Source organism: Protomyctophum parallelum, assembly GCF_964188405.1.
Source record: "Protomyctophum parallelum genome assembly, chromosome: 10".
Taxonomy (NCBI): Eukaryota; Metazoa; Chordata; class Actinopteri; order Myctophiformes; family Myctophidae; genus Protomyctophum; species Protomyctophum parallelum.
In genome coordinates, this window is record NC_139704.1 from 14,726,527 (window position 1) to 14,754,387 (window position 27,861).

Here is a 27,861-nt window from a genome sequence, read left to right on the forward strand (position 1 = left end):
ATCAGATATTTTCAGCAAAGAGATTTGGTGTAAACTAAAGGTGGAAAGCATACAAAGTACAAAGTCAACTCAGGTCAGGTCAGGTTTACTAGTCTAGAGGGGTTTTAAAGAGCTGTACACACCAAGCAATATAACGTATAACTATGCACCAGTTGTGGCAACTACACAGCTCAGCTGAATGAGCTAATGCGGCTACAAAATTTACCACAAAAGCTCATGTTAGCATCTTGGCTCATCATTTGTGATGTCGGGATATTGTTAAATGTATATGCATATCACTAGCCCAATAAAACTATAAAGATGTTTTAAAAGTCATTCTAACTCAAGTGGATGACAGAATCACACCACAACTGTAATGACGACAGTGGTGAACGATATAATTATATTGCTTGGCGTATGGACAGCAATTAAAGCTCATAATAACATGTTATACAGGTAAAGCAACTTGCTATCCTTAGCTACAGTTTGCTCAGGGAAGCAAGCCACCGGGCACACCATTATTTAATGTGTTAATATGGCTACTATTTTACTTTTTTCCCTTTCTTTTTATCTTCTTTTTTATTGATCCACATAAGCTTGAAGTACAACACTTTGTAATGCTGCTACACGCTGTATGTGTACTGTATATATGACAATAAACACCTTGAACCTTGAAATACAATGAGTGGAATCACTACATAGTATAGGCATTATAGGGTTACTTTAACCTCAAACAAATTGCAACAGAAACTCTTTCAACATTTTTGGTTTCATAAATATGTTAGTAACAACATCAAAAGTCATAAGGAATCTCAGTGGTGGTACATGCAATTCAGCATTGAAAAACGCTAAAATAAGTGATAATTCTCAAAACGTAATTCTGATTTAAGTAGCATGCGACGTGTCAAACTAATGTAGTGTAGTAAAAGTACAATATTTGCCTCTGAGATGTAGTGGAGTAGTAGTAAAAGTATTGGAAATACTCAAGTAAAGTACAAATACCTAAAGATTGTACAGTACTTGTAATGTAATGTAATGTAAATGTTACCTTCCACCACTGCTTTAAACTTGGTTGCATGCTGAAAATGGGCGATGTTGCACTTTGAATAGCAGATTTACAAGCTCACAACTGTGACACGCTGTGAGCTTTTATTTTATTTTATGTTGTGTTGCGCCGCAACACAAAATAAAATTACTTAGTTCTACTGGATAACATTTTAGTCCAATTTTTATTTGTTGACGAAATTGTCTTAGTTTTAGTCGTCATAGCTTGGTTTTTATTTAGTTTTCATCTGTGAAAAAACTTATAGTCAACGAACATTTATCGTCATAGTTTTAAATATTAGTATGGCATACTGACACAGTAAAGCTTGACACAGTGGCTTTTACTGTATATGAATTATACAGCTGACCACACACAGTAAAAGCACGATGCCTTACTGGCTCCCCAATGATATTATGGCATAATGGCCTTTACCAGTCCATAAATTCAGGATCATAAAGTGTGCATAATGGTGAAATAATGCACGTGCAATCTAGAGAACAAATAAGAAAAAATACACAAATACACTACAATAATAATGACAAAACAAGAATCAATGACCCCCTTCCCCTATATTAAGCAGCCCTATTCTGGACGCATGTAGGTGAACAGTCATTGAAGGTTCACATTGGCTATTTTCGGTGACGATGAAAGTTGAAGATTCTAGCAGCATCAAAGTTTGATGCTGCTAGAATCTTCATATTATTTACTGTCCACCTTAAATTGTGGGGGACTAACCCCAACACAAGATGGCGCCATTGGAAGGGTATGTTCTCAAGCCAACAAGACTTACCGGTATTAAATGTTTGTCAGAATTTGTATAGCCTACTGTACAATTTTTTGTGTTAACATAACTCAGAAAGTGTATAAATGTAAAGAAATGTACCTATTATTGGGGTTACATTTGTACAATCTTAAGTTACAAATGGGTAAATTAAAGTTCTGCTGAGAATCATAAATAAACACAATGTTCACAAAATATGTTGCTGAATTCTTTATATGCTACTATTGTTGCATTGGTATAAAAATGCACTTAAGTTACGTGCAACTGAAAAATCTGAAAATGTAAAACTAAGCCATTAGACCTGGTCTGGTCACCTGTGGGCCTTTCCTGTTGGTAGTTGGTACCTGGATACATTTCTTCTCTATGCACCTTTGCAAAAGGATATAATGAGTTATAAAGACAAAAGTTACTGTAGTTCTGCTGACTTCATTTGCTATTTGAGTATTAGGCTTTATTCCAACTTCAGGCAAATCCAAATATTTGTTCTCAAATCTGATCTTTATGCAACTGACTAAACACACTAGTATTTGCAAGACATCAGATTGGATTTGTGTATAGACCGTGTCACTCATGAAAATAACAGATATACAAGTTCACAAGGTGAGCCTTCAGATTTTCAGCGAGCGACAGTATAAAACAGGCTTCAGTGTCCGACTCCAGACTGAGACACATCTTTGAAAATCTGATTTGAATCGAACTTCAGACCACTTTGGAATGTGGCACAAAATCTAATTTGTACACATCAGCGATTTTACAGTACAGTATATTGGGTTTAAACTGATTTTGATGCAAAATGAACTAATTTAGCTGGGGACCGACCTGGAATCCCCTCAAGGACCCCTGTGGGTCCACAGACCCCACATTGAGGACCACTGATGTAGACTATATTCTACTTGCATCACCTGTCTGTGTCTATCCTTTCTCTATCACATGCACTGTCTGTCTCCTATACCTGTCTGTCTCTCTTGTCCCCTGTCTGTTTCCTATCCATCTGTCCATCATGTCTCCTATATTGTCTGTCTATCCTGTCTCCTACCTGTCTGTCTATCCTGAATCCTGTCTCGCAACCGGAACCAACAAATTGCCCACTGTGTCTGTGGTCCTGTTTCCATTCTATCCTGTCTGTCCTGATGAACAAAACAAATTCAAATAGACCATGCAATTTGCTATAGGCCTATATAAAGATATAGCCAACTATTTATTATTCATTTGTTATTTTTCTCCAAAAACAACAACATGTTTTGAGATTCTATTCTATTTGGCAGTCGAACAGTGAGTATAGCCTATAAATGATGCTTGTGCGCATCTCTCACCGTCTTTCTGCATGTGGCTCCGCCGCTCCGGGCTGGGAGAGGGTCTGCTCATAAGGCTGAATGACGTCAGTGATCACTCAAGTAGACCTGGCATCTTTCCTCTTTTCACCACTGCTGCGGAAAAAAGGATTTTGCCAATGTGCATCTGAGGTAAGATTTTGAAACTACAGTAGGCCTACTTTATGTTACGTTTGAGTAAAACTTTAAGTTTGTTAATAACGTCTTGCATTGTTTTACTAGCTATGTCTTTTTTTTAATGTAAATTATCACGCAAGACATTTAAAACTCGGTTCATAACAGAGTTGGACAATTTATTCCATAGCCATATTTGTTATGTTTGAGGCTACCATTACATGTGTTGTAGGTGTAGGATATAGAGAGCAAAATACAAAATCGGTAGCCTATCCTGCTAGACTGATGATAAGGTTACTGACCTATCCATGCACTGACTCTCCTCTCTACAGGCGGACCGCACGCACTTCGATTTCCCAGCTGAGCGATTATTTCTTTCGCTCGCTCAATTGAGGATTGGAATATGGAAAGATTAAAAGCACTCCGACAATTTAACTTGATAACTTGGCTCAGAGAAGAGAGGCAGTCGAGGAAACTCATTTTGTTCATCGTCTTCGTCGCCCTGCTCCTGGATAATATGCTTCTGACAGTAGTCGGTAGGTGCAACAACTCCTCATTCACACGGGCACTCACACCTGTTACGATTTATTTTTCAATCTAAGAGCCCAGCAATTACTTGTTCCAGTATTAGGCTACATAAACGTCAGACAACGTTATGATGTTCTACAATGTGTCAAATTCAACAGAGATGTGCCTGGCATTATATGATTGCTTTAATGGACTGCGCCCCCAGGGCACGAGTCGATCAAGAGATAGGCTAAAGCTAAATTAAACAAACAGGTTGCCAATTAAACAAACACATTCACCGTAAAATTGTGTTCAGCCTAGATTTCTCTCGGTGCAGGGTGCACTAGAAATTATCTTTCTACAGCCTAAGTCACTGGTGTTTCCAAGGACATGAGTCATGACACAAAAAAAGTTTTATCCATTTGTGTGAATCCAAATTAAATTTGTATTTCCCAATTGACATCCTGCCATTAATTTAAAAAGTAGCTTGCTATAGGCCCAATACTGAATACTAATACTAATCGAAGATGTTCGAAGTTTATCCAGCTTTTATCCAGTTTATCCAGCTTTGGAAAATGTATATTTTGTCAGGTTCTTGAGCACACAGCAGCATTTCCTTTGAAAACAAGGAAAGCTTTTGCCGTCACAGGTAATTCACTTGGTGAAATAGGATTCGATTGGCAGTAATGATCTACACTACAGTAACTGCTGTTTTGAGGGGGAAGAGATCGTGCCCTAAGTTGGCATACATCCATTACGCACTGCACATCGATTACGCACATGACGCGCGCTGCATATGCTATTAATGGATCTTCAGTTTTTTGCAACTCACAAAAGAGTAGCTACTAGCTATAAGCCTAATAAAAATAATAATAATACATCCAATTTATATACTTTTCTTGGTAGCCTACTCAAAGTCGTTTTACAAAGACAGAACAAACAAAAATAACTTTATTAAAGGAGGACTTATGCCATTTTTAACTTATATATATATATATTCATATAATTGAACCTCGCTAATGCATTATAATATGGTGCAATTTTTGTCTACTCTCTGTGTCTCAGAGGAGGTCTTTGGACAGTTCATAAACCCGCCTATCAGTGACATCATCGACTGGGAATAGGCCTACAAGCTAATAGAAACTGCAGGCTTTTTATTCCTATATATAAATCTTGTTGAAAAACAAAACTGCCCAACGATGATGTCACTGGTAGGCGGTTTTCTGAAGTGTCCACAGCCCTCTAATGAGACACAGAGTAGAAAAAACTGTACAATTTTATTATGAGCATTAGTGGGGACCAATTATATGAAGATAGGTTTAAAATGGGTGAAGTTCTCCTTTAAGGGAATAACTAGCCTACTTAAATGGCTTAAAACTAAGCAAAGAAAACATAAAAATTAAAAGGCAAAAAGGCCGATTGGAATTAGGTGGGGAATGCAAGTCTGAAAAGGTGGGTTTTAGTGGAGGCGTTGATGGGGCAAGGGTGGGTGTCTTTGATGTGAGCTGGGCGTGAGTTCCAAAGTGAGCCCTGCGGTCTGTTAATTTTTTGTCTTTGGCTATAATCTCCAACATTATGTTACTGACCACTCAAGTAGTTTATCTCAATGAAAATTATTAGTCCTAAATTTGACATCGTTTTGGTTCCTTAACCGAACTCTGAATGAGTAACAAACATGATAATACATTTTGGATACCTTTTTGATTTTGGATACTTGTACCAGTGACAATCAACCAGAGGTTTAAAAGTAAAACATTTTTAAGTTGGGAAATAACAGATAAAATAGGCTATGTTTTTGTAGGATGATTCACAAAGGGGGGGGGGGGGGGGGGGTTGCGTTCATGTGAGAGAAGCTGCCTATAGACTGCTGATCCATGGAATTGCACTGCAAATATGCCGTCTAAAATGTTCATAGCCGACAAACTTGTTCCTCTTTACAATTATCTGATGCTTATCGACCAGTTAGGCAAGCATCAGTATCAATAATAACATTTGCAGTAACTGGAGGGAGACGAATACCAACGAACTCGCCTCAAAACACAGACTTCGCCCTGGGCATATACAGTAGGCTACATCCAGCGGAACTGCTCGGGCTGGTAAAAAACAAGGGGCGAGCGTGTTTTAAGGCGAGCATTCCGGATACCAAGGGGACCCTCGTAAAGTTACATCAGCTAATACATCAGCATAATAACAATAATAATAATGTCACAGCCTCTGCCACGGACTGTGCCACACCCACTCATCAGCCCTGATGACTACTACTGATGACTTGTGTGTCTCACCTCACCTGCTCTCATTCTCCCTATGGGCCTAATCTATTTATAGCCCTTACATGGTTGTTGGTTTATCAGCTTGCTTACTATGTATTGTTTCCTATTGCGTCGTAAGGTGTACCTACGTTATACGTTTTGCAAGTAAAGACAAGTTAAGTTGATTCTCGTTTCCTGTGTCTGATGATTCCTGCATTTTGGGTCCTTACCTCGGTTTGTAGCCTGACAAATACAACATCCAATTTATATATAGCACTTTTCATGGAACAAAAGTTGCTTTACAAGACAGAACAAACAAAAAGCACAACTTTATTAAAGGAGGACTTCAGCAATTTTCAACCCTATCTTCATATAATTGATCCTCACTAATCATTAATATAATATGGTGCCATTTTTGTCTACTACTGTCTGTGTCTCAGAGGAGGGCTTTGGACAGTTTAGAAACCCGCCTACCAGAGACATCATAGACTGGGAATCCAAGCTAAAGTGCAGGCTTTTTATTCCTGGAAAGTTAGCATGCTCCAATGGAAGCAAATGCTCTCATGTTATTGTTTTGAAGAAAACACAACAAAAACAATGACGTCACTGGTAGGCGGCTTTCTGAAGTGTCCACAGCCCTCCTCTGAGACACAGAGTCGAAAGAAATTGTACCATATTATCATATACATTAGTGAGGATCAATTATACGTTATATGTGTAGTGTGACAAGTAGTTTATCTCAATGAAATCCTAAATTTGATATTGTTTTGGTTCCTTCACCAAACTCTGAATGAGTAAGATAACATAATGTCATTTTGGAATGACATTATTTACAAAGGGAGTCTACCAATGCGCCTCAAGCCTGTAACGGCTGGTCCGGTGCATCACAGCAACAAGGACACACGCAAAAGGAGGAGAGGACACTGGAGCAGCACGGACATTTTAAGCCTTTTTATTAGGTGCTAGTAGGCCTATACAAAAACGACGTTTCGACCTATACGGTCTTCATCCTTTATCATCCTTTATTAACTGCAATTCAACACAACTGAGCCTCTCATGTTTTTATAGACATGTTCTTTTTACACGGTCCCTGAGGTCTTCCCCATTTGCTCTGAGAGTGTGTTATTGTAATGTTTTCACTGTGCAGTGTGACCTTTTTCATTTTTCATGGCTTTTATATGGTTGATTCACGGTTTTACTTTATTTATTTTACTGTTAAACAGTGTTTTTCCCATAGCCATACTCATATCTGTATAGACTGCTGGCAGTATGAGGTTATTACATGCAACATGGCCATTTGTCATTGGCTCCTTGATAGCCCAGCCCTCACCTACCCTGTATTTAAAGACTACCCTAAATACTACCACCTTTAGGACTCTGATGAAAACCGCATAGGTCGAAATATATACTAGCACCTAATAAAAAGGCTTAAAATGTCCGTGCTGCTCCAGTGTCCTCTCCTCCTTTCGCGACCTTTTGGATGCCTTTCTACTTGTACCAGTGACAATCAGCCAGAGATCCTGTCACATTTCAGTCAATCTTCCTGTGTCTTTTACCCCACCAGTTCCCATCATCCCCAGCTACCTGGTCACAATAGATCAGCCAGTGACTCAAGTGTACAACAACAACACCCCCTCACCGCAGGGCTCCTCTCCCAGAACCTTCCAGACCATTGTGTCCTTGTATGACAACACGGTTAGGGTGACCAGTGGAAACGCAACAACGGTCAGACCGACAGACGTGGACCTTCCTTCCACTACACTAGCAGCACCTCTGGTGCCTCAGGACAACTCCTCCGACTGTCCCAAATCAGACCATAGCAATGAAAATGTCAAAGTTGGACTACTGTTTGCCTCCAAGGCCACCGTACAACTGCTGACGAATCCATTCATTGGACCACTCACAAACAGGTGGGTGACTGGCTGGGTTCCCATGGCTATGTATGTGTCATGTATGTGTATCATCAACCCATTCTTAATTTGGATAAATCCATGTTATTCTCAGGCTTCAGGGAGTAAGGTGTTACAAGTGTGTGTGTGTGTGTGTGTGTGTGTGTGTGTGTGTGTGTGTGTGTGTGTGTGTGTGTGTGTGTGTGTGTGTGTGCGCGCGCGCGTGCGTGCGTGCGTGCGTGTGTGTATGTGTGTGTGTGTGTGTGTGTGTGCACACACGCAAGTGCAGTAATTGGAAACTATGTTAACATGCTATATAAATGCACCATTTACCATGCAAAGCTTAGCACGTATTTTGCTGGATATTATTTGTTAATTGGTCCTACTCCTCACTAATGTTGTAGCACAATTTCCTACTTGGTCTGTGTCTCATAGGCTGTGGGCAGTTCAGAAACCCGTCCACCAGTGACATCATCGTTAATCGATTTAAAAAATATATATATTTAGATTTGCATTATCGTGGGAACGATGGCTTGCATTTTCGCATTGCAACATTTCAGCAATAGAAAGCCTGCTATTCTATTAGCTTGGATTCCCCATCGATGATGTCACTGGTGGACGGGTTTCTAAATTGGCGACAGCGCACAGACCGAGTAGACAAAAATGGTGCCATTTCATCATGAACATTAGTGAGGACCAATTATATGAAGATAGGTTGAAAAGTGGTGAAGTGGTCCTTAAATATTCAATATTAACACCATTTTGACTGTGTCATAATTGACCATTGAGGATGCAATTCAAGCGGTTTGCACATTCTTATGGTGAACTGTTCATAAGGAAAAGAGGATGAACAGGATTTATCCTGAACTTGAGTGACATATTTGCACAATATTTGAGTGCAAATGATGTCAGAGTTCAACTGGCAGCCCAGAGCGTATATTTTATGGATTCATGTACCTCCTGGTCAACGAATCTTTCTGAAATACCTAGTCAAAGGTCAGAAGAGATTAACATTTACAGAATGTTCTTATCTGAGGCAACAGGAGGCACATTGGAGAGGATAAGCAATAACATACTTCCAATCAAATGGCTTATTATGGTAATGTTGTTTGTTTGATGTTATTTTGGGGCCAGATATACAGTAGATCTAATCCAGCTGAATCATATGTACAGTAGCTGAATTCCTGTTTGGTGATTCACTGTGTGTGTGTGTGTGTGTGTGTGTGTGTGTGTGTGTGTGTGTGTGTGTGTGTGTGTGTGTGTGTGTGTCTTTGCATGTGTAAATGCTTTTATTTGGTTTCATGCATGCTTGACTTTTCGAAGGGAAGAGGTATTGAATATTCGCAAATTACAGTACCTTCAACATTATAAGTAGGAATACTCTTATTAAATTAAGGCAATGGACGTGAACACTGGGACTTTCTAATGCATATTGTTATTATCAGATTGTTGCCCTGGGACACATTTGTAATTTTGTGTAAAGTTAATTTGGCAGTCAGTCAACACCCATGACTTTGTTACAGTATGTTCCTGAAATGTTTAAAGGGCAAGATTGATAAAGAGAATAAAAGAGAGAACAGAGAAGGAATTGACAAAATAACTGTTTATTTATGTATTCACTGAGAAATGATGGAGAGTTGGGAAAAAAAAATTGTACCCTTAGAGATCTTTAACTCTTGAGAGCGTAAAATTAAACCAAATGGACCCTTACGGGTGAAACCAAATGGACCTGTAACTAAAATATTCTTTAGTTTTGGGTCTGCAAGGCTAAATCTCATCAAATGGTGGTCCATGGCTCAAATGCCAAATAAATAATGGACCTTGATATGAAAACGGTTGAAAACCACTGTACTACACAATTCATGTCAAGTGGCTACAACTGAAGAGCTCTGATAGATTCTGTCGCTTGGTAGCAGCTGTTTGTGGGGCTTGAATCACAAGAATAACAACATTTGCACAAATAGAAAAGACTATGGGTGTATGATTCACTCAAATGATATACATTGAATGAATCATTACAAATTACTGTCTAGCACTAGTTAGATTTTGTTTTATCAAAGTAGATATGGCAATACTATTTGATGTCATATTTAAATATACCTTTATGTGCGCAGCTTTTCTTCCAACTATGCAATTTACTCAATGAAAGCACTCAATTTATGAATGATCCGTCTCTGTGTCCTTCCAGAATTGGGTACCAGATCCCTATATTTGCTGGCTTTTGTATAATGTTCCTCTCAACCATCAGTAAGTTACAGCCTATACCCTCAAACCTAACCTCACTGACACAAACAAAAAAATACATATTTCATGATTGACATTCCCACTTCTTTGTCTGAATTTTAAAATGTCTTGCTGTCCTCAAGTGTTCGCCTTCTCATCGAGCTACGCTCTGCTGTTTGTGGCCAGATCTATGCAAGGTGTGGGTTCTTCCTGCTCTTCTGTGGCTGGTAAGAGTATTTGCCGTGCATACTTGAGATGCAACAAAGTTGTCAAAGATATGGTCATTTTCAGAAAACAACTTAAATAGTATGTTAATATAATGTATTCATCTTTGACTGGTGCAGGGATGGGAATGCTGGCCAGTGTGTACACAGATGATGAGGAGAGAGGACATGCCATTGGGGTTGCTTTGGGAGGCCTGGCATTGGGAGTGCTAGGTGGGTAATACGGAAATACTAAAAATTTACACTTACAGTTAATGTGTGTAGCAGACCCCGGAATAATGGAATAATGGCTAGGTCCAACTGATGATTTTAAGGCTCTTCAATAAATCAACGTGAAAACTAGAAAACGGGGGGGAGGGGATAAAGAGGCATCACAGTGTCAATAATCATAAATCAATAAACAATAAACACATTATACAAACAGCAAACAACACACATCGGGAGATATACTGCCACAGCTCAAACCTTATCAAAATGCATTGTAATACAGTGAAAAAGGTATCAACCATGACACATAAAAGACCCAACAAAAAGACAGCAGTGAACAATATAGTTTTCAAACATTTAAAATGACAAGTAGGCCTACCTTTTTCCTCCTTTCCAGCTGGCCGCTAAACTCTTAATGACCACTTGAGTGGCAGTTCCGTTGGCAACATAACTGAAACAACATTCCATCCAGATTTCATGTCGGTCACCTGATATTGTCACAGTCACAGACTTTTGTCATTCATTGTACTGAAGGTTGACAGAAGGTTGAGTCATTCTGTCAAGTGTAGATGAGGTAAGGACCCAAACGCAGGACAGCCAGGCATGTAGTGTTCAAAACCATGAATTGGTGTTTTAATACAGAAGCCAGGTGAACATGAACAACTTAAAACAGACTGAAACAGGTGACAGGATACAGTGACTCAACAAGGACAGACTGGGGAACAAGACTGATATACACATGAGGGTTGATTACAAAATGAGACACAGCTGGAGCAAACAAACATAGAACCATGAAAACTAGACCAGGGAACAATACATAGAAATACAAGACCTAGACTGTACAATGAATGACAAAAGTCTGTGACTGTGACAGATATTATTTATAATGTAAAACTCATCCTTCACAGTAGTGCTTCCCCATCTGTCCATCCGTTCCGTTCCATCCCAAACACATGACAAACAAAGCCCAATGGGCTGGCTTGAATAGTAATTTGGTCCCAGTTGGCTATACTATACTACAGTAGTGTGCTTCTGGTGTTCCCGGAATAACTTTCAAAATAAAAGCTTTTTTAGTTCCAGGGTGTGTGTGTGTGTTGTGTGTTGTGTGTGTGTGTGTGTGTGTGTGTGTGTGTGTGTGTGTGTGTGTGCAAATTGATTGTGCACTTAACTCTATCATTGACTACCCATTTCTCCACAGTTGGCCCACCATTCGGTAGTGTGATGTATGAATTTGTGGGGAAGACCGCACCATTCCTCATTCTGGCATTTCTGGCAGTGTTCGATGGAGGTAGAGTTACATTCTTTACTGCACATACATGCATTGACAGCAATCGTGCACATAAAGACCCCAGTGTGGGAGGTGCGGATCAAGGGACCACACAGAGGGACAACAAATGCTTCAGCCTGAAGCATTTGTTGTCCCTCGGAATGTGTGGTCTCTTATGTTTAAGGTATATCTTTTGTATTTTCATTTTTGTATACATTTATATATATATACATACACAGGCATGCACGCATGCACACATACATACATATACACATACATACATAGATGACACGTACAGTATACATATACAATATAATATGCTAAATTGAATTGTGTAATATAGACTTATTCTAAATCATTATGTCCATACAGCTCTCCAGCTCTTTGTCCTTCAACCGACCAAGATGGAGCCAGAGGCAAGTTTCTAGATCACCTATTATGCTCAGAATAGGGGCAGTATGGTTAATGTGATTAAAGGGTATATGTGATATTAATTAACAATTTATTTAAGCATCACAAAACGAAATCTGATGTAACAATTGTGTTGAAGCAGATGACCGGTGTGAAGATTGTTTAGTATAAATAAAGCATAGTGTAGCATGTGTCAGCTTTGTGAGCTCGCTAGACAGATCAACTAATCCTGTAGCAGTTCATTAAGGAGGGCATCCTTCAGAACAGAATGGAGAATGCTTACAGTATGTGCTCCTTTAAGGCAGATACAGAAGCAAACATATTACAGTAACAACCAAGACTATATATTAACCACATTAACCGTAGCATCCCTATACCTCTGTATTATGTCATCCCAATAGTCAGAAAAATATAAAAATGTGTGTGAGGTTAGGGGTAGGGTAGGATTCCTGTCTGTGTTCCGGGAGAGGCTTGCAGTGTGCCTGCCCGACTCTGTGACCGTGGCTGTGTCACAAACTGTGACCTATGCTGGATAGCACGTAAGGTCTTCACCAATGAACGCCAATTCTGTCTGTCTACTTCCCAATGCTGCACCTGGTGGCCCCAGGTCCATCCGAGTTCTTTAATTTCCTTCTCCACAGATCTTCTCCATGTCTCTTTGGGTCGGCCTCTTTTTCTCTTCCCTGGTGGTGTCCATCTCATGGCTACCCTTGGGATGGTGCTTGGGTCCATTCTGCACACATCCACCAATCCACATCCATCTTTGAGCTTGATGACACTTGACAGTGCGGTCAGGCCTGTGCTCCTATAAAGCTCTTCATTGGAGACTGTCATGGGCCAGAATATCCTTATAGAGGTTCCAGGAGCACTGGCCAGGTGCTCCTAATGCACCTAATGAGGAGTCTCAAGTGGGCCGACACCCACATGATCTGTGGGAGAAACACACAGACAGGGCAGTACACTATATAGACAGCATAGGCCCTGCAGGCCAGGCCAAGGGGCCTGCAAACATTACTTTCTTCTGTTGATGTTGATGTTGATGTTTGCCAAACAGATCGGTTGAATATCCTGGTGGCGATGGGCTAACAAGGCAATGTCGTCTGCATAGTCAATATCTCAAGGGTTTCTATGAGTGTTCATGTTATTTCTCTTTTGTTGGTTTCATGAGCCAGTCTATGCAGAGCGAGAAAAGTAGTGGGGGAAAGCAGCCTTGTTCGACTCCGGTTTTAATAATTAATTCCTCTGTGAGACTGGAACCACTAAAGTCTCTATACAGCATCTTAATTATAGAGATTATCTTATCGGGAATCCCATAATGGCTGAGAATTCTCCATAGTACTAGTTGATTAACACTGTCGAAAGCTTTAGCAAAGTCAATAAAGTTGGCATAGATTGTGGTTGTGTTCCATTCATTGCTCTGCTCCATTGTCTTCTGCACTGTCCATCCGTACAGGATCTTCCTTTTCAAAACCCTGCCTGTTCTTATCGAAGACAGTGATCAACTCTTAATCTATTTAACAACATAATTCCCCTCCAGTTGTTGCAATTGGACAGATCTCCCTTCTTTAGTATTTTAACGATGAGACCCGTTTTCCAGCAGAGTGGTGTTTCTGCTCCAAGATGTTTCTACTCCCCGATGTCTCCAAGAACTTCAGTAAGCACGGTTGCTGTTAGGTTTTCATCTACTTTCAGCATTTCCAAATGGACCTGATCTATGCTCCGTACCTTGACATTCGGTGGCCCGGCGGTTTCTATGTCCAACATTTCTACTGGTGTGATGTTTGCCTCCGTTTGTGGGTCATTTCCATTAACTACCCTCTGAAAGGGTTCTTTCCAGCACCGTAGCTTTTCCTCTTCTTTTGTCAGCACTTCTCCGTTCGGATCTCGGGTTGGGGTGTCGGTTGACTGGAATCCATTGATCAATGTCTTTTATCCTGTTTTGAGGCTGATCTTTCTGCTACCTGTGCAATATTTTCTATATATGCTTTCCTATCTGCTCTGGCCCCCTTTACCCTTTGCAGCTTGGCCTTCATTCTTTCTGACTTAGTTGTCAGTTCTTTTTCTTCTCTTTTCTCTCCTCTATTTTCTTCCATGTCTCCTCTAAAATCCAGGCCTAATTTCGTTTCCTTCTAGGGCCTAACATGGTTATTTATCTCTACACCTATACGAGATTAGATAGAGGGAACAAAGGGTGCCAAATCTAGAATGATCTTTTTGATCAAATTCAGTCAGATTCTATCAATTTAAATGTATTGTATTTGTTTCTCTATACAGAGCCAGAAGGGGACACCACTGTTAACACTTATCAGGGATCCATATATTCTAATTGCAGCTGGTAAGAAACTAATGAAACTGAATATAAAGCAACATTGACTCATATTGACTCAAATCCATGTCATAGTGGGTGTTTTGTTCAGTGAGCCAAGAAGGTGGAAGACAAATAAGCCTATGATTGATTTGTTGGTTTAAGAGCAATATTATCTATTATTTCATGTTGGGAAAGGAGCACTTCATATTAAGAAAAATGGTAATTTCTGCATCAGAATGGGCTCTGTGAGTGCGAGTGCGTGTGTGTGTGTGTGTGCGTGCGTGCGTGTGCGTGCATGCGCACGCACGCACACACACACACACACACACACACACACACGCACACACACACACGCACACACACACACGCACACGCACGCATGACAGACAGAGAATGGGAGGGGGTGGCAGTTTGTACAGCACAAAAGTATCAAAACAGAATATAATTAAGCAAGCGTTGACATCTCTTTCTCATCGCCAGGTGCAATTTGTTTTGGAAACATGGCCATTGCCATGATGGAGCCCACCTTACCTATCTGGATGATGGAGACCATGTGCGCCAGAAAGTGGCAGCTGGGTATTTATGCAAATATGCTGAAACATACACACATATAAAATAATCCTTTAACCATTTAATGAAACCCTACTGTATGTACTTAGTTGACCGGAGCACCTCATGGCTCTATACTAGGCTGTTTCACTCTACACTATAACGGTATCTTCACCGGAAAAAGGAGATCTACAAGCTTGGGACACATGAGCTTGTAGATCGGCAATGTTCATCAAATATTTGCTCACAGAATAAGGAGGCTGGTGTTCGTATGGTTTAAAATACACGTGTATCAACACGTCACATGTTCACGTTACGAGAGCCAGCATGGATTACACACCCAATGCACAGACAACCCAATCACATCACATGTGTCATGTTTTGAATGGTTAGGATAGTAAGACACAAATAATATTTTACTGGTGTCGGTTGGAAAAAAATAAATAAATCAAATGCCGTTTTCTGATGATTGCTATCGAGGATTCTGTGTGTTTAGTGAATGAGGTAATTTAAAGAAAGGCAAGAAGACCCACAGCTTTTCTCCAGCCCATTGAACGTGTTACACACAAGCAGCCCCACCGATTCCCTTTCTCTTTTATAGCATTATTAGTTCCTTTATCCAGCACATTGTCTATAAGGTTTCCATCAGATAAGGGGATAGGCTGGGGGACGTACGGGACAGGATATTAGGGTGTCATACGCCGGCAGGTGGGAAGCACAAATCTTCATTTCAGACCATCAGAGAAGAAACACAGCACAGCTGTGATGAAGGACTGATAGTGAGCCTGCTTATCTAGACACCTCCTCACCACGCGCACACACACACACGCACACGCACAGTCGCACACGCACATGCACATGCACACGCACGTACACACACACACACACACACGCACATGCACACGCACGCACGCATGCACGTACACACACACACGCACGCACGCACGCACGCACACACACACACACACACACACACACACACACACACACACACACCATTTTTAACCATTTGTTTTGCCATCTTTTGCATGCCAGTATTGCACACAGAGCCTTATTTATTACATGGCTTGGTTGAATGCTTGATTCTGATTGGTCAATCGTTGAATTCAGTAGTGAGTTATCTCTTGATAATGACCGATCCGCTCTATAACAGACCGCTGCCTAATCAAACCCTCTGAGCACCAGCTGCACGGCTGTGCCCCGCTTGATTTACTGCTGTTTCCAACATGACAGCCATGTAAACACACTCACAGTGTCATTTACAGCTAAACATTGCTCTCAAAAATGTTTTTGAAAACATTTGAGCGAGAAATAGACAAAGCAGTAGTAGTACCCGAAAATTGATTCTATTTGATCAACTCACTTCCTTGTTTTCCGACAGTGCTCCAGCCCTGCAGCTGAGCAGACGCAGCCAGCGTGAACTTATGGAATACCTTTTTTTGTTGTGTTTTGGTTCAATTTATTAATTTATGTTAGGTAGCCATTTAATAAGCGGGATAATATCTGGCTAGGTGGTCATTGTCGGGAGATAATTCACCGACAGGGAGTTTAACCACCGAGGTGAAGCTGAGACAATGACCACCTAGCCAGATATTATCTCTTATACATAATCTATTCTACAAACTCACAATGCATCACGCTGCGGCACGTCATGAGATTGTAGATCTGCTAGTTTTGGTGTACAACACTGGCGCGCAACTAAGCAACCCCAATCCTCCAATCTTTTCTTAATAACAAGCATTTCTCTTGTGAGGACGAGAAACATGTAAAATTCTCAAATTCTACTATAGCCCTCACAAGTGTAGTAATACAATTACACACGCACACATGCGTACACACACACACACACACACACACACACACACACACACACACACACACACACAGCTTCAGTGCAGTCCCGCTGTCTCACTGTGTTTGTCTCCCAGGCGTTGCCTTCTTGCCTGCATCCATCTCCTACCTTATTGGAACGTACATCTTTGGCTCATTGGCACACAAGATGGGGAGGTATGGAGGGATATTACTATTTTTTTTTCTTGAACCAATCTCCTTATCTCCTCTATCTTCTCTGGCTCTCTGTCTCTCTCTCTCTCTCCCCCCCTTCTCTCTCTCTCTCTCTCTCTGGCCTTTACTTGCTATCTGGTTCTGCTGCTTCTAAAGAGCTCTAAATGAGTTTAGACTTTTTCTTTTTGTTGTTGTCTTACATGCCTTATTGAATTCTCAATGACACAGTGGGTATCATGAGCATTCACATTGTTTGTTTTCTCTTTGGCTTTGTTTATATCAAACATGGAGTTTGTTGTTTTGTTTTGTTATTTTATGGTTTGACTCACTAAAACAACAAAAATCATCCCTTGGTCTCTTATTGTTTCTTTCAGGAATACAATTCCTAGAATGATTAAAACAAAAAAATTCCCAAACTAGCCCCCGGCAATACAGAGTTCACAGAATTAATTGACTTATTCTCTTTTGAGGTGTGAAGTATATAATGTTGATTGTTAAAATTAATTAGATTAATTAGATCCTATTAATAAGCCAGCCATCCTCTCTCTCTCTCTCTCTCTCTCCCATCTCTCTCTCGCTCTTCTCTCTCTCCCCCCCTCTCTCTCTCTCTCACTCTCTCAGATGGCTGTGTGCTCTGATTGGGATGCTGTTGGTAGGGCTGAGCATAATCTGTGTGAGTATGATTAAGACTTCACAGGAAAGGCTCACTTCACACGGGTGTGATTTTTATTAATAATGTTTATGATCTGCAACAGCATGTTCTTCATCAGTATAGTATAGGTAAAGTCACTATATGCTGTCCAATATGGCTTTGTTTATTTGTCAATCATATATCATATACACAGAATGCAATTTGTAATTGTTTAAGTCTTAAACTAATACAAATTGCATACCTAAACTTTAAGATGTAGACCTACAGTACATTCAAGCTAGAACCTTATACTGTAGATTTGTTTTTTACAATGTCTGATTTGAGTTCAAATTAAATTAGTATTAATTCAATTATAGCTTCTTAATTTTAACGCCGAAAGACCATACTGTATTACAAACCAGAATTTCGTCTTGAAGAATTTACTTCAGTTTACTGAATTCCAAATGATCCAAACCAGAACATCTATTATGTTTCACCCTGCTGAATTGATAGCAGCAGAAATCCATTCTGTTTCAGATCTTTGACTCACCTGTAGGCAACCAGATTTGACAATGGATTTTATCTTTATTTATTTATTTAAGCAACCACAACCAGCTATTCCTCCATATATCATTTTCTGCATGCTTACTGTATGTTTATTTTCCTATATTGTATTTTAATGAGGCCATATTCAGAGATTAAGATTAACTACAAAGACTGGATTTCTAATTATTTCTATGTTGTTTGTATTTCCATATTCCATTCACTGGTCCAGGTACCCTTTGCCAGCAACATCTATGGTCTGATTGTTCCCAACTTTGGTGTTGGTTTTGCCATTGGTAAGTCCACATACTGAAATGCATCAGATAACATTGAGATAACAATTACAAATCAAATAAACTCTTATGTAGTGAATGAACATTATGTCTTTGCTATTAGATTGTGTCAATATTTTTTGTGACCTGCAACAGGCATGGTGGACTCCTCTATGATGCCTATAATGGGGTATTTGGTGGACCTGCGTCACGTGTCTGTTTATGGAAGTGTATACGCCATCGCTGATCTGGCTTTCTGCATGGGCTTTGCTTTAGGTAAGAATTGTTTAAAGCCAGCATTACAGTGCTATCTGTTGTTGTCACACATAAATATGAATACATACATAAAGTCAGTCAGATAAACAGTTATCAGTGATCAGTTTAAACTATTGGGATTTGAAACACACTAAATGGAGTCTCTGACATTCACTTGTTCATCATTAATCTTACTTAGTAAATAAAGCGTAGCGCTTTATTGGTTGTCCAATCACAGTTGACAGTTTTTGTATTGAGTTGTGCTTGAAATGTACTAAAATTCTGCAAACTGTTAATAAATACTTCAATCAATCAATCAATCAATCAAACTTTGCGTTATTTGTATTCTACACAACTCCAGGTCCGTCTATCGGAGGCTCCATAGCTGAGAAGTCCGGCTTCCCCTCGCTGATGACCATCATTGGAATAATAGACATTTTGTTCGCTCCTCTCTGTATCTTCCTCAGGAATCCAGCGGCACGAGAAGAGAAAATAGTGAGATCTGATGCACACATCTCAGAAAACACTAGAAATAAAATGCACGCACACACTGACAGCACACACACACACACGCACACACACACACACACACACACACACACACACACACACACACACACACACACACACACACACACACACACACACACACACACACACACACACACACACACACACACACACACACACACACGCACACACACACACACACACAACCACACACACACACACACACACACACACACACACACACACACACACACGCACACACACACACACACACAACCACACACACACACACACACACACACACACACACAAACACACAAACACACACACACACACACTTTCTTTTTTTTTTGTTATCAAATGTTTTTTATTTTAGACAAAAAATCACAATAGAACATGTTAACATCATGAATGAAATAAAGAAAACAAAACACATAAAAATAACACATAACAGCAAAAGAAAGGAACACAAAAACAAACAACAAACAAACAATCCCACCCACCCCTCCCCCGGGACCAAAGATGTCACAAATTGTCAGGACTCCTACCACTGTGCAATAGGGAAAAATAAATAAATAATGACTAAATCATGTTCTTAACCATATCTGCAATATCAGACCAAATATCAATGTTTTCTTCTTTCGCTCCGTGCAATCTTGCTGTAGACAATTCTATATAGATGATATCTAGAAAGGTCAAAGCCCATTGGCGAAACATCAATGTATGAGGTGGTTTCCAGTGCGAAGCAACCATCTTCTTTGCGGCCGTTACGCCAGCAAAGAAGACACGAATATGGGTATTATTTAATGGCAATTGGGATACATCGTTTAATAAGAATAGAGCATCGAAGTCTGACGTCACTTTCAGTAGAGGGCGTCAGTCCCCAGGTTCATGTATTTTTTTAGTTGCATTGAAATCGCCATAGGAGGATTTTTAGATTGCTTCATATAAGAACTGTGTTTGAAAAATAAACATGTCATCCCGGCCGCTTCACTCATATGGATATGAAGAATCAACTGACTGAGAGAAAACGCTAATGTTACTGCTACTGAATTAGTTAAATTTTCGCTAGAAGCAGACTGTATCATATATGAGTGACTGACTGTTGCAAACGATACAGAGACACCTCCCTGACAATAACGCAGAGACAGCTTGTTTATTTTTGGACCACAACGCTTATAGTAGACGATATTAAGATCACCCCATGTTATTCTCCATAGAGAAATTACTTCCGCGAACCAGGGGAATCGAAGGGATGAGCGAGTTACGTCAGGACTTCGGTGCTCTATAGAGATGGGGAGGGTGTAATGTTAATTTGTATAATAATTGAAAGATTAGCAGCAACCAAATTCCAAAATGTGAGGACACTCGGACACTCCCACACCATATGAAAGAATGTACCTATGGTGTTCGGAGTGCAGAAAGTGCAGTTGTGATTATTTAAAATCCGCATAGCACACAATCTACGGGGGGTCAAGTACGTCCGATGAAAAAAAATTAGATGAATTTGTTGATGATCAGGATTCCTAGAAGACAGCACAACATTAGACCACACTGTATCCCAGCTCCAATCTGGATCTAGATTTGGTATGTCATTCCTCCATACAGTATCGACAAGCAAGGTCCCATAACTACATTCTAATAAATAATCATACAATATGGAAACAAAACCTCTTGATCTAACATCACAGATAAGTCTATGCAAAGGGTGCATTGCAAGGGGGGTCTGCCATGGAACTCCATAAGTCCTCATGGCAGTTACACACACACACTTTCAAATAATTAAACAGATGACATTTTGTATCACTCAGTTGCATGCAAACCCCACCCTGGCCCCTGTGTGATGTGTACACCCATCCCCCAGCTTCATTTGCCTGCCTCTTTATCCATTTGCTTGTCATCAGCCTGTGCTGACACCTATCATCAACACCCATCATCCCTCCATCATCCCTCATCATCCCTCTCCCGCTCATGACCAGGTTTTAATCCATACACCTCACAGTATCTCTTTAGGTGTCTTACATCATGTCTTACATAGCTACTATTTTAATTTACGTATAGTGTGTCCAAACATGTATATGAAGAGACAGATAAACATACATGTACAGATAATTCATTGTTTGACAAATTTGTTACAGTATACGCATTCATATGTTTCATCAGTCACAAGGACAATAGACTAGACTCACAATGCATGCAAGCAGGGGTGTTGATAGTTACCCTGAATCAAGCACAAAATGTTGATTCGTTCATTTCAAGAAAATGATTTTATCTGAACTCATAGGAAATATTATGATGCTTAACTAGTCTGCATAATGCATTGTTTTGGTGAAACTCTTTTCTCCTCAGGCCATCTTGATGGACTCCAACTGTTCAATGAAAACACGGTCCTACTCTACACAGGGGATGCACTACCAGGGCGATGACATGGAGCCAGAGTACGATGACTATGAATAATGTGACACCATGCCATGCAGGTCAACCCTCCAGATGATCTATTTTGTTGTATTGAAAAAAAAAACAGAAAGAAAGAAAGAAGAAAAAAAAAAAGCATAAGACCCAAGCCGTTTCCATGTGAATGTCCTACGTTCGGTCTTAACTGTTAACGTGTCCTGTTAGCGATCGTACTGGAGTAAACCAAAGTTGTTCTTCTCCGTGCCCTGTCGTTGCAAGCTCTTTTTTAGCCGACAGCCTTATTCAATTGGGGTAAAAAAGACATAATGTGTCAAAAGCAGGGTTTTATTTGATAGTGAAAAGAAGGTGTTCAGCTGAAGTTGATATAACTTGATATAAGTGTTCTTTATCCATTGGTTTTGAACATGTCTTAATTCTATTGTGGAATATACGTACCGTATGGCACACCTCACCATGAGCACAGGATCAGGTGCTGGACTCAAAAATAGTGATTCAGTAGTTGACTGTCGTCCCATAGAAAAATGAGACATCATTCTATTTCACTAATAAGCTTTCTTCTTTGAGCCAAAACACATCTGTGTTATCTGTTCCTAAAATAAATAGGGAAATAGAATAGAAAGAGCTGCTATTACTGTATGCTCTTTTCCATCATTGGAACGTTTTTAATCTTCATAAGTGAGAAGCAGGGAATTGCTGAGAAAGAGGACGCATGACTTCGATGCCAGGGCTTTGAACCCCAAACCCTTTCACAAAAACTAATTCCACAGCAATTACATACACCAATTCCTGCCTGTTCCAAGCTCAAAGCCTCACTTTTAAGTCTGGATAATGCTATATTCATTTTTCTGAATTTGTCAAGACGCAGTTTTGAAAAGAGTCATTGTGACAGCTTCGGTAGCCAGAGACAGATGACAGATGGTCTTAGTTCATACTGTGGTTTTAACATTTATGTCAGCAGCACAAATGTCTGGAGTGGACTGAGCTAAATAGGGGTTGTTTGGGGTTGATTATCAGTCAAATGTTCCTACTTGCCAAACCTCTCACTTTCCTTCTCTCTCCCCCCCCCCACCTCCACACACACACAGTCACACACCTGCCTTTAGTTAGGCGTATTCCCATTGCAGCACCAGCACAGGGATCTGATACAATAGCACTTCATCCACCGTGTCCGCTTCTGTAAGCACCGTTATCATTAACATTGTTGGAAAGCATTGTGCACGCTCCTAGATGAATGGCGTACAGGATGGGAGTGCACGTGTACGTGCATGGTCAGTACCAGATTCAGGGCGGTAATCGACAGTTTGGTTGCGCTCAGCAAGGACAAATATCTTATGTGAGTGTGAGTGGATCAGAACCCCCACACATACATTTGTAACCTCCCTGCATGAGAAATTAAAATATAGGACCTACTCTCTAAACAGATTCTCTGGCCAGAATCATTTCTCCATTGTTGGTGATGTGACGTCCAATGCTCAACAGACATCCTTCAACTCTTAATGCTGCACCCTAACAAAATAATAGCCTTAGTCTATGTGTAAGCTCTAGTGTTGATTTTGACAGAATTCTTTTATTTAGTTTTAGTCATAGTATTTTGAATATATTTTCATTCAGTTCTAGTCACATTTTTGTCAACTGAATTGTTTTTGTGTTGGTCTAGTTTTAGACGACTAAATCTAAAGTTGATTTAGTCGACTAAAATGTATTTTGGCAGGCCCTGATGGCATCGTAATGACATTGCGCTGCAACATGTGAGCTTGTAGATCTGCTATTTTAAGCATGCAATCAAGCATAAAATGACTTGTTATTTAGTTCTACTGGATCTCTTCTCCCCTCATTAACATTTTAGTCTATTTTTTTTTTTTTTTTTAATGAAATTGTCAATATATTAAGGGGACACTTCACCCCTTTTGCAACCAGATCTTATTTTAATGATGTTTGGGAGACAAACACTTTCCTAGGGTTTAAAAAAAAACTTTTTTCCACTCTGTCCTGTGCTCTCCCTTTGCTGTTTGGTCTGGCTCAACTAACTATTGTATTTTTTACGAGTCCAACATAGACTTTTCTTTTTACCCAGATGGATTTAAACATTTGAAATGGGTTTTACTGGGTTTGTAATGTTTCTTTTCTGAACTATAGAGCTAAATTGCGAAAGAATCCTGGATCGATTATCAATGGTATTTTGATCAACCATTAATTCCACATCGCCCAACGATATAGCAAGCTTTCAGTATTTAGTGACCAAGTCAAGAGAAAGCAAGGTCTTGTTGAAGTGTGTTGAAGAACTTGTTAGTGTTTTTTATTTTTATATTAATTGGACCCTTTAAGTTGGAAAATGCCATTCACTGTTTCAACACATACTGTATGATTTAATAACACATTTAAAGATACTCTTTGATATCTCATACAATGTTTCTGAGGTCAGACGCAGTATGGTGACGTCAGTCAGTGATCAGGGATGGTGAAACTGAAACCCAGGGATATTATAAACACTGTCCTCGACCACTTGATCATTGCTCACGTGATTGGTTATTGACATGTTGGCTGTTACAGATACGGCCACCATCACCCCCTTTCCTGACATATGACCCTACCACCAATTCACTGTTTAACAGCCATTTAGACATATTGACTTGTTAGTACATGTTAGTACATCTCTGTTCTCTGCTTTAAACACCAGTGTTACAGGCAAGGCAAGCATGCAGAGCACAGCACAGCACTTCACAGACACAAATGTCTTCTAAATCAGTAGTTTTTTCAAAACTGTTCCAAAAATGTGCAGATGTACAGGCTCGCAGCATAGCACCAAATGATCCGCTGTGAGCTTGTATATCTTCTATGTTTGAGTAACCGACACAAAAAAAAAGGACACGGTTGCTTTCCATGTTTTAATGGGTTATCAAACACTATACTTACAGTATGTTTCAGGGCGACGGTGTCTTCATCAGAGTCAAAACAAGCACAGCAAAATTGTCAAGCTAAAATATGTCAAATGAGATAAATCCTCCCTTTTCATGCAGTATTCACAGAATAATTGTTTTCATTGCACCTTAAAAATGTTTTGCATCATTATATTTTGTACTTGGATAAACATGCTGAGCCCAGTCTACCCATAAAAGGTAGATACAGATTCTCAATTTACTGTACACCATGTGTGTGTACACCATGTGTCATCCTCATCCTAAACCTAAAGAGGGTATTGAATGAGACAGGATTTTCATTATTTGAAATGTCAATTGAGCATTATTCACATAATGGCCATTTTGCTCGTCATCATAGAAATACTTTTTTATTCTGTATTTGACCAATTTAATGTTGTGAATTTGTTGCATAAACAAACATCATGCCACGTTAAAGGGAAGCTCATTTTAAAATGATTATGTTCAATGTCATTATGAGCATTTTGGTCTCTTCTCAGAAACAACTGAACCCGAGTCCATCTTTATATAGGCCTATATTAGATTAAGATAATGAATTAATTCAAACAAAAGCAATTTGTTTATCCATAACATTGTGGCTTAACCACAGCTTCGTTGCTTTGAGGTCATTAACTGTGTAGCTTTAGTTGGTACATGTTTCTCGCAAATGGGGGTTAACTATTCAAAATTCACCTCTGAATATCTGAAAATCTTTCAGCTAATTTTGTCCAATTTTAAGATCATTTTATTTTGCAAGTTATTAAGTTATGGATGATATATTGTGGAGAATAATATATTTTTGCTCTTGTTTTGTATATCTGAAAAATATGGCAGACATGGACAAACGTGTGTACAGTATGTGTCCATGTTGGTGTGTGCCTTCTGACATAATGTCATTGGTTTGTGTGTATAGATTATCAGAAATGTACAAACTGGTACAAAAGCTGATGTTTTATATTCTGGGTTGGTGACCTGGTGGTTTTATGTGAGGTGTGCTGATTGTGTAATATATGTTAATACTAAGAGGGGATGCCATGTCCTCAATTAAATGTATACTTTGAAAAAGCACCGGGGAGGATGTCAGAATGTGATTTTCGATGGCATGAAATCCTTGACTGCACAAAATGATGTAATTGTTTTGTGATCACAATGCTCAAAAACCTTTGCCATGGAACATCTGTATTTTCTTAGTAGGATAAAGGGATTAATGTATAGATTTTATATCTTTTGTAGTTTTTCAAGTTAAGGTTTCTTATCTTTTACAGAACAATCATAGAGCTTTCAGTGGTGCAGGGGTAAAGTTCCTGCCCACCTGTTGAGACAGGGTGCCTGTATCCTCGGAAACCCAGACGTTTTTATTTCCAGGGAGAAATACTTTAAGGGTGAAACCCCTCACCCACTGACAGGTGAAAAGAAGCGCCTACTCCATGTGTATTGATCATCAGGTATTATTAAGGAGGAAGATTTTTTTCAAAAGTGTACAGTATTTGTTAAAATTACGTTTTTATGTGGACACACCCACCAGTTCATAAACATAAAGTATGCCTGGTTCGCCTGGTGGTTGGTGATCCACCTGAACCTATAGCTGAACCCTGTGGTTTTATGATAAAGGGGGAGGGGTTAGGGGAGGGGAAGATATTGTGATGTCACTATCACTGTTTTCTTTCATTGGCACGTTTGACTGTCAAGGTTTCAGCCCCCAGCAAGAAACCCTAAATAAAAGGGCACATAACGATGACGCCAAGGGTCTAATGAAGTACTGTCACTTCAAACACATGAAAAACTGGAAAAAATACAAAAATCATGGCACTCCATCTTTCATTTTCAGTGTGGTAGGTAGTAATAAAATAGCTCACGTAAGGAAAGGAAGGGCCTTTGACAGGGAAATGCCTGATTTGGGGTAACTTGGTTGCGCGACACCAGTGCGCAACCAAGTATAAATCCGGCTAAATGTGTCACGAAATGCCACATGTAGGAGCAGAGTATGCTATAATCACTATGTCCATCTTACCACTGGGCTCCAATTACTTCACAGATGCTCACACAATGCACTCCACCAGAATGTTAGAGAGAGGTCTTTCCTACATCAACGTTACCACTTACCAGAAGGAAATCTTTCCAGAACAGTATGTCAAAGGGGCATCCTGTAGCGTAACAGAAACAGGTGTACTCATTGTACTGTACAAAAAGGAAGAAAAAAAGAAAATACAGTCCCAACATATCCGTTGAAAAGCATAAGATTGACAAAATGAATTTATTTTCGATCTGGGATCGAGAATACGGTTGTTGTGCTTTTAAAGAGTAGCCCATTATTTTACCTCATTTAGTCCTTATGCCAAATAATTCCTGCTATTGTACCCTACTGGCTGCCAGTGAGGAGCCCCCACTGGGAGGACACAACGTCCTCTATCCTACCCCTCCCGTTCACTATTCCCCGTTAACCGCTGCCACCCCAGCCCATAGGAGTAAATGCATGGACATCGTTGACCCTCCTCATCCAACTTTCCTCCCCTGAACACAGCTGTGTGTTTGTACAGACACTCGTCCAAGCTGGATGCACTGTGGATTCGAACCCTTAGCCAAACCACACCAATGATTTGCCATGCAACCATCATGCTCAATGGCAGTTGCAAGGAGTTGCATTCTGTGTGACATGCTTTTAAATGTGTTTTGTTGCAAGGAGTTGAGACTAGTTGCATTGGTGTGGTTTGGGCCTTACACTCTGCTGTGGTGTGGTTATTTTAACCCACATTATGATAGAGAAAGGTATGGGGGAAACAAAACAGCAAATTGGGACCTTGAAGTGAGCTTGTTTATTTAGGCTATGTACAATTATCATTTCATCACATGAGCCATCGTTAGAACAGTATACAATATCCCTCACACCAACACAAAATAATCAAACAGCAGCTTGGCCTGCTGATGGCCATGGTGTCCAGTCACTGTTAGTGCAGTATAAAACATGGCTGGAGAAAGACACAGGACAGAAGCATGTGATTATGAATTTGGAGGAAGAGCACATACTGTAGTAACAGAAGCAGCAGTAAAAGAAGCATTTAAAGATTAAAAAAATATTATAATAAAACAAAAAAAAGACAAACCAACTGGTATTAGTAAACTCACTCCTCTTATGACAATAACAATAGCCTCCAAGAACTTCAGCTTTAGCTGAGAGCAGACTCGACACGGCAGAAAAAACAAAAAAGAAACAGGAGGAACAATTACAGAGTGA

General features: G+C 39.8%; 1 protein-coding gene across 1 annotated transcript; it reads left to right on the top strand.

Moving 5' to 3' along the window:
- The first annotated feature begins 3,153 nt into the window (after positions 1 to 3,153).
- slc18a2 (solute carrier family 18 member 2) lies at positions 3,154 to 22,797 on the top strand. Its single transcript, XM_083774178.1, has 16 exons — positions 3,154 to 3,268; positions 3,583 to 3,786; positions 7,571 to 7,916; positions 10,084 to 10,142; positions 10,262 to 10,345; positions 10,463 to 10,555; positions 11,748 to 11,837; positions 12,189 to 12,232; positions 14,502 to 14,562; positions 15,016 to 15,111; positions 17,013 to 17,091; positions 17,710 to 17,761; positions 18,495 to 18,558; positions 18,691 to 18,810; positions 19,151 to 19,284; positions 21,649 to 22,797. The coding sequence occupies exons 2-16, from the start codon at positions 3,654 to 3,656 to the stop codon at positions 21,754 to 21,756; spliced, it is 1,563 nt and encodes a 520-aa protein (XP_083630304.1). The 5' UTR covers positions 3,154 to 3,268; positions 3,583 to 3,653; the 3' UTR covers positions 21,757 to 22,797.
- The last annotated feature ends 5,064 nt before the right edge of the window (positions 22,798 to 27,861 follow it).

Coding starts and splice junctions, on each gene's coding strand:
- slc18a2 (XM_083774178.1), top strand. CDS start 3,654: ATGGAAAGATTAAAAGCACTCCGACAATTTAACTTGATAACTTGGCTC. Junction 7,917..10,083: donor ATTGGACCACTCACAAACAG/GTGGGTGACTGG, acceptor GTGTCCTTCCAG/AATTGGGTACCAGATCCCTA. Junction 10,143..10,261: donor AATGTTCCTCTCAACCATCA/GTAAGTTACAGC, acceptor GCTGTCCTCAAG/TGTTCGCCTTCTCATCGAGC.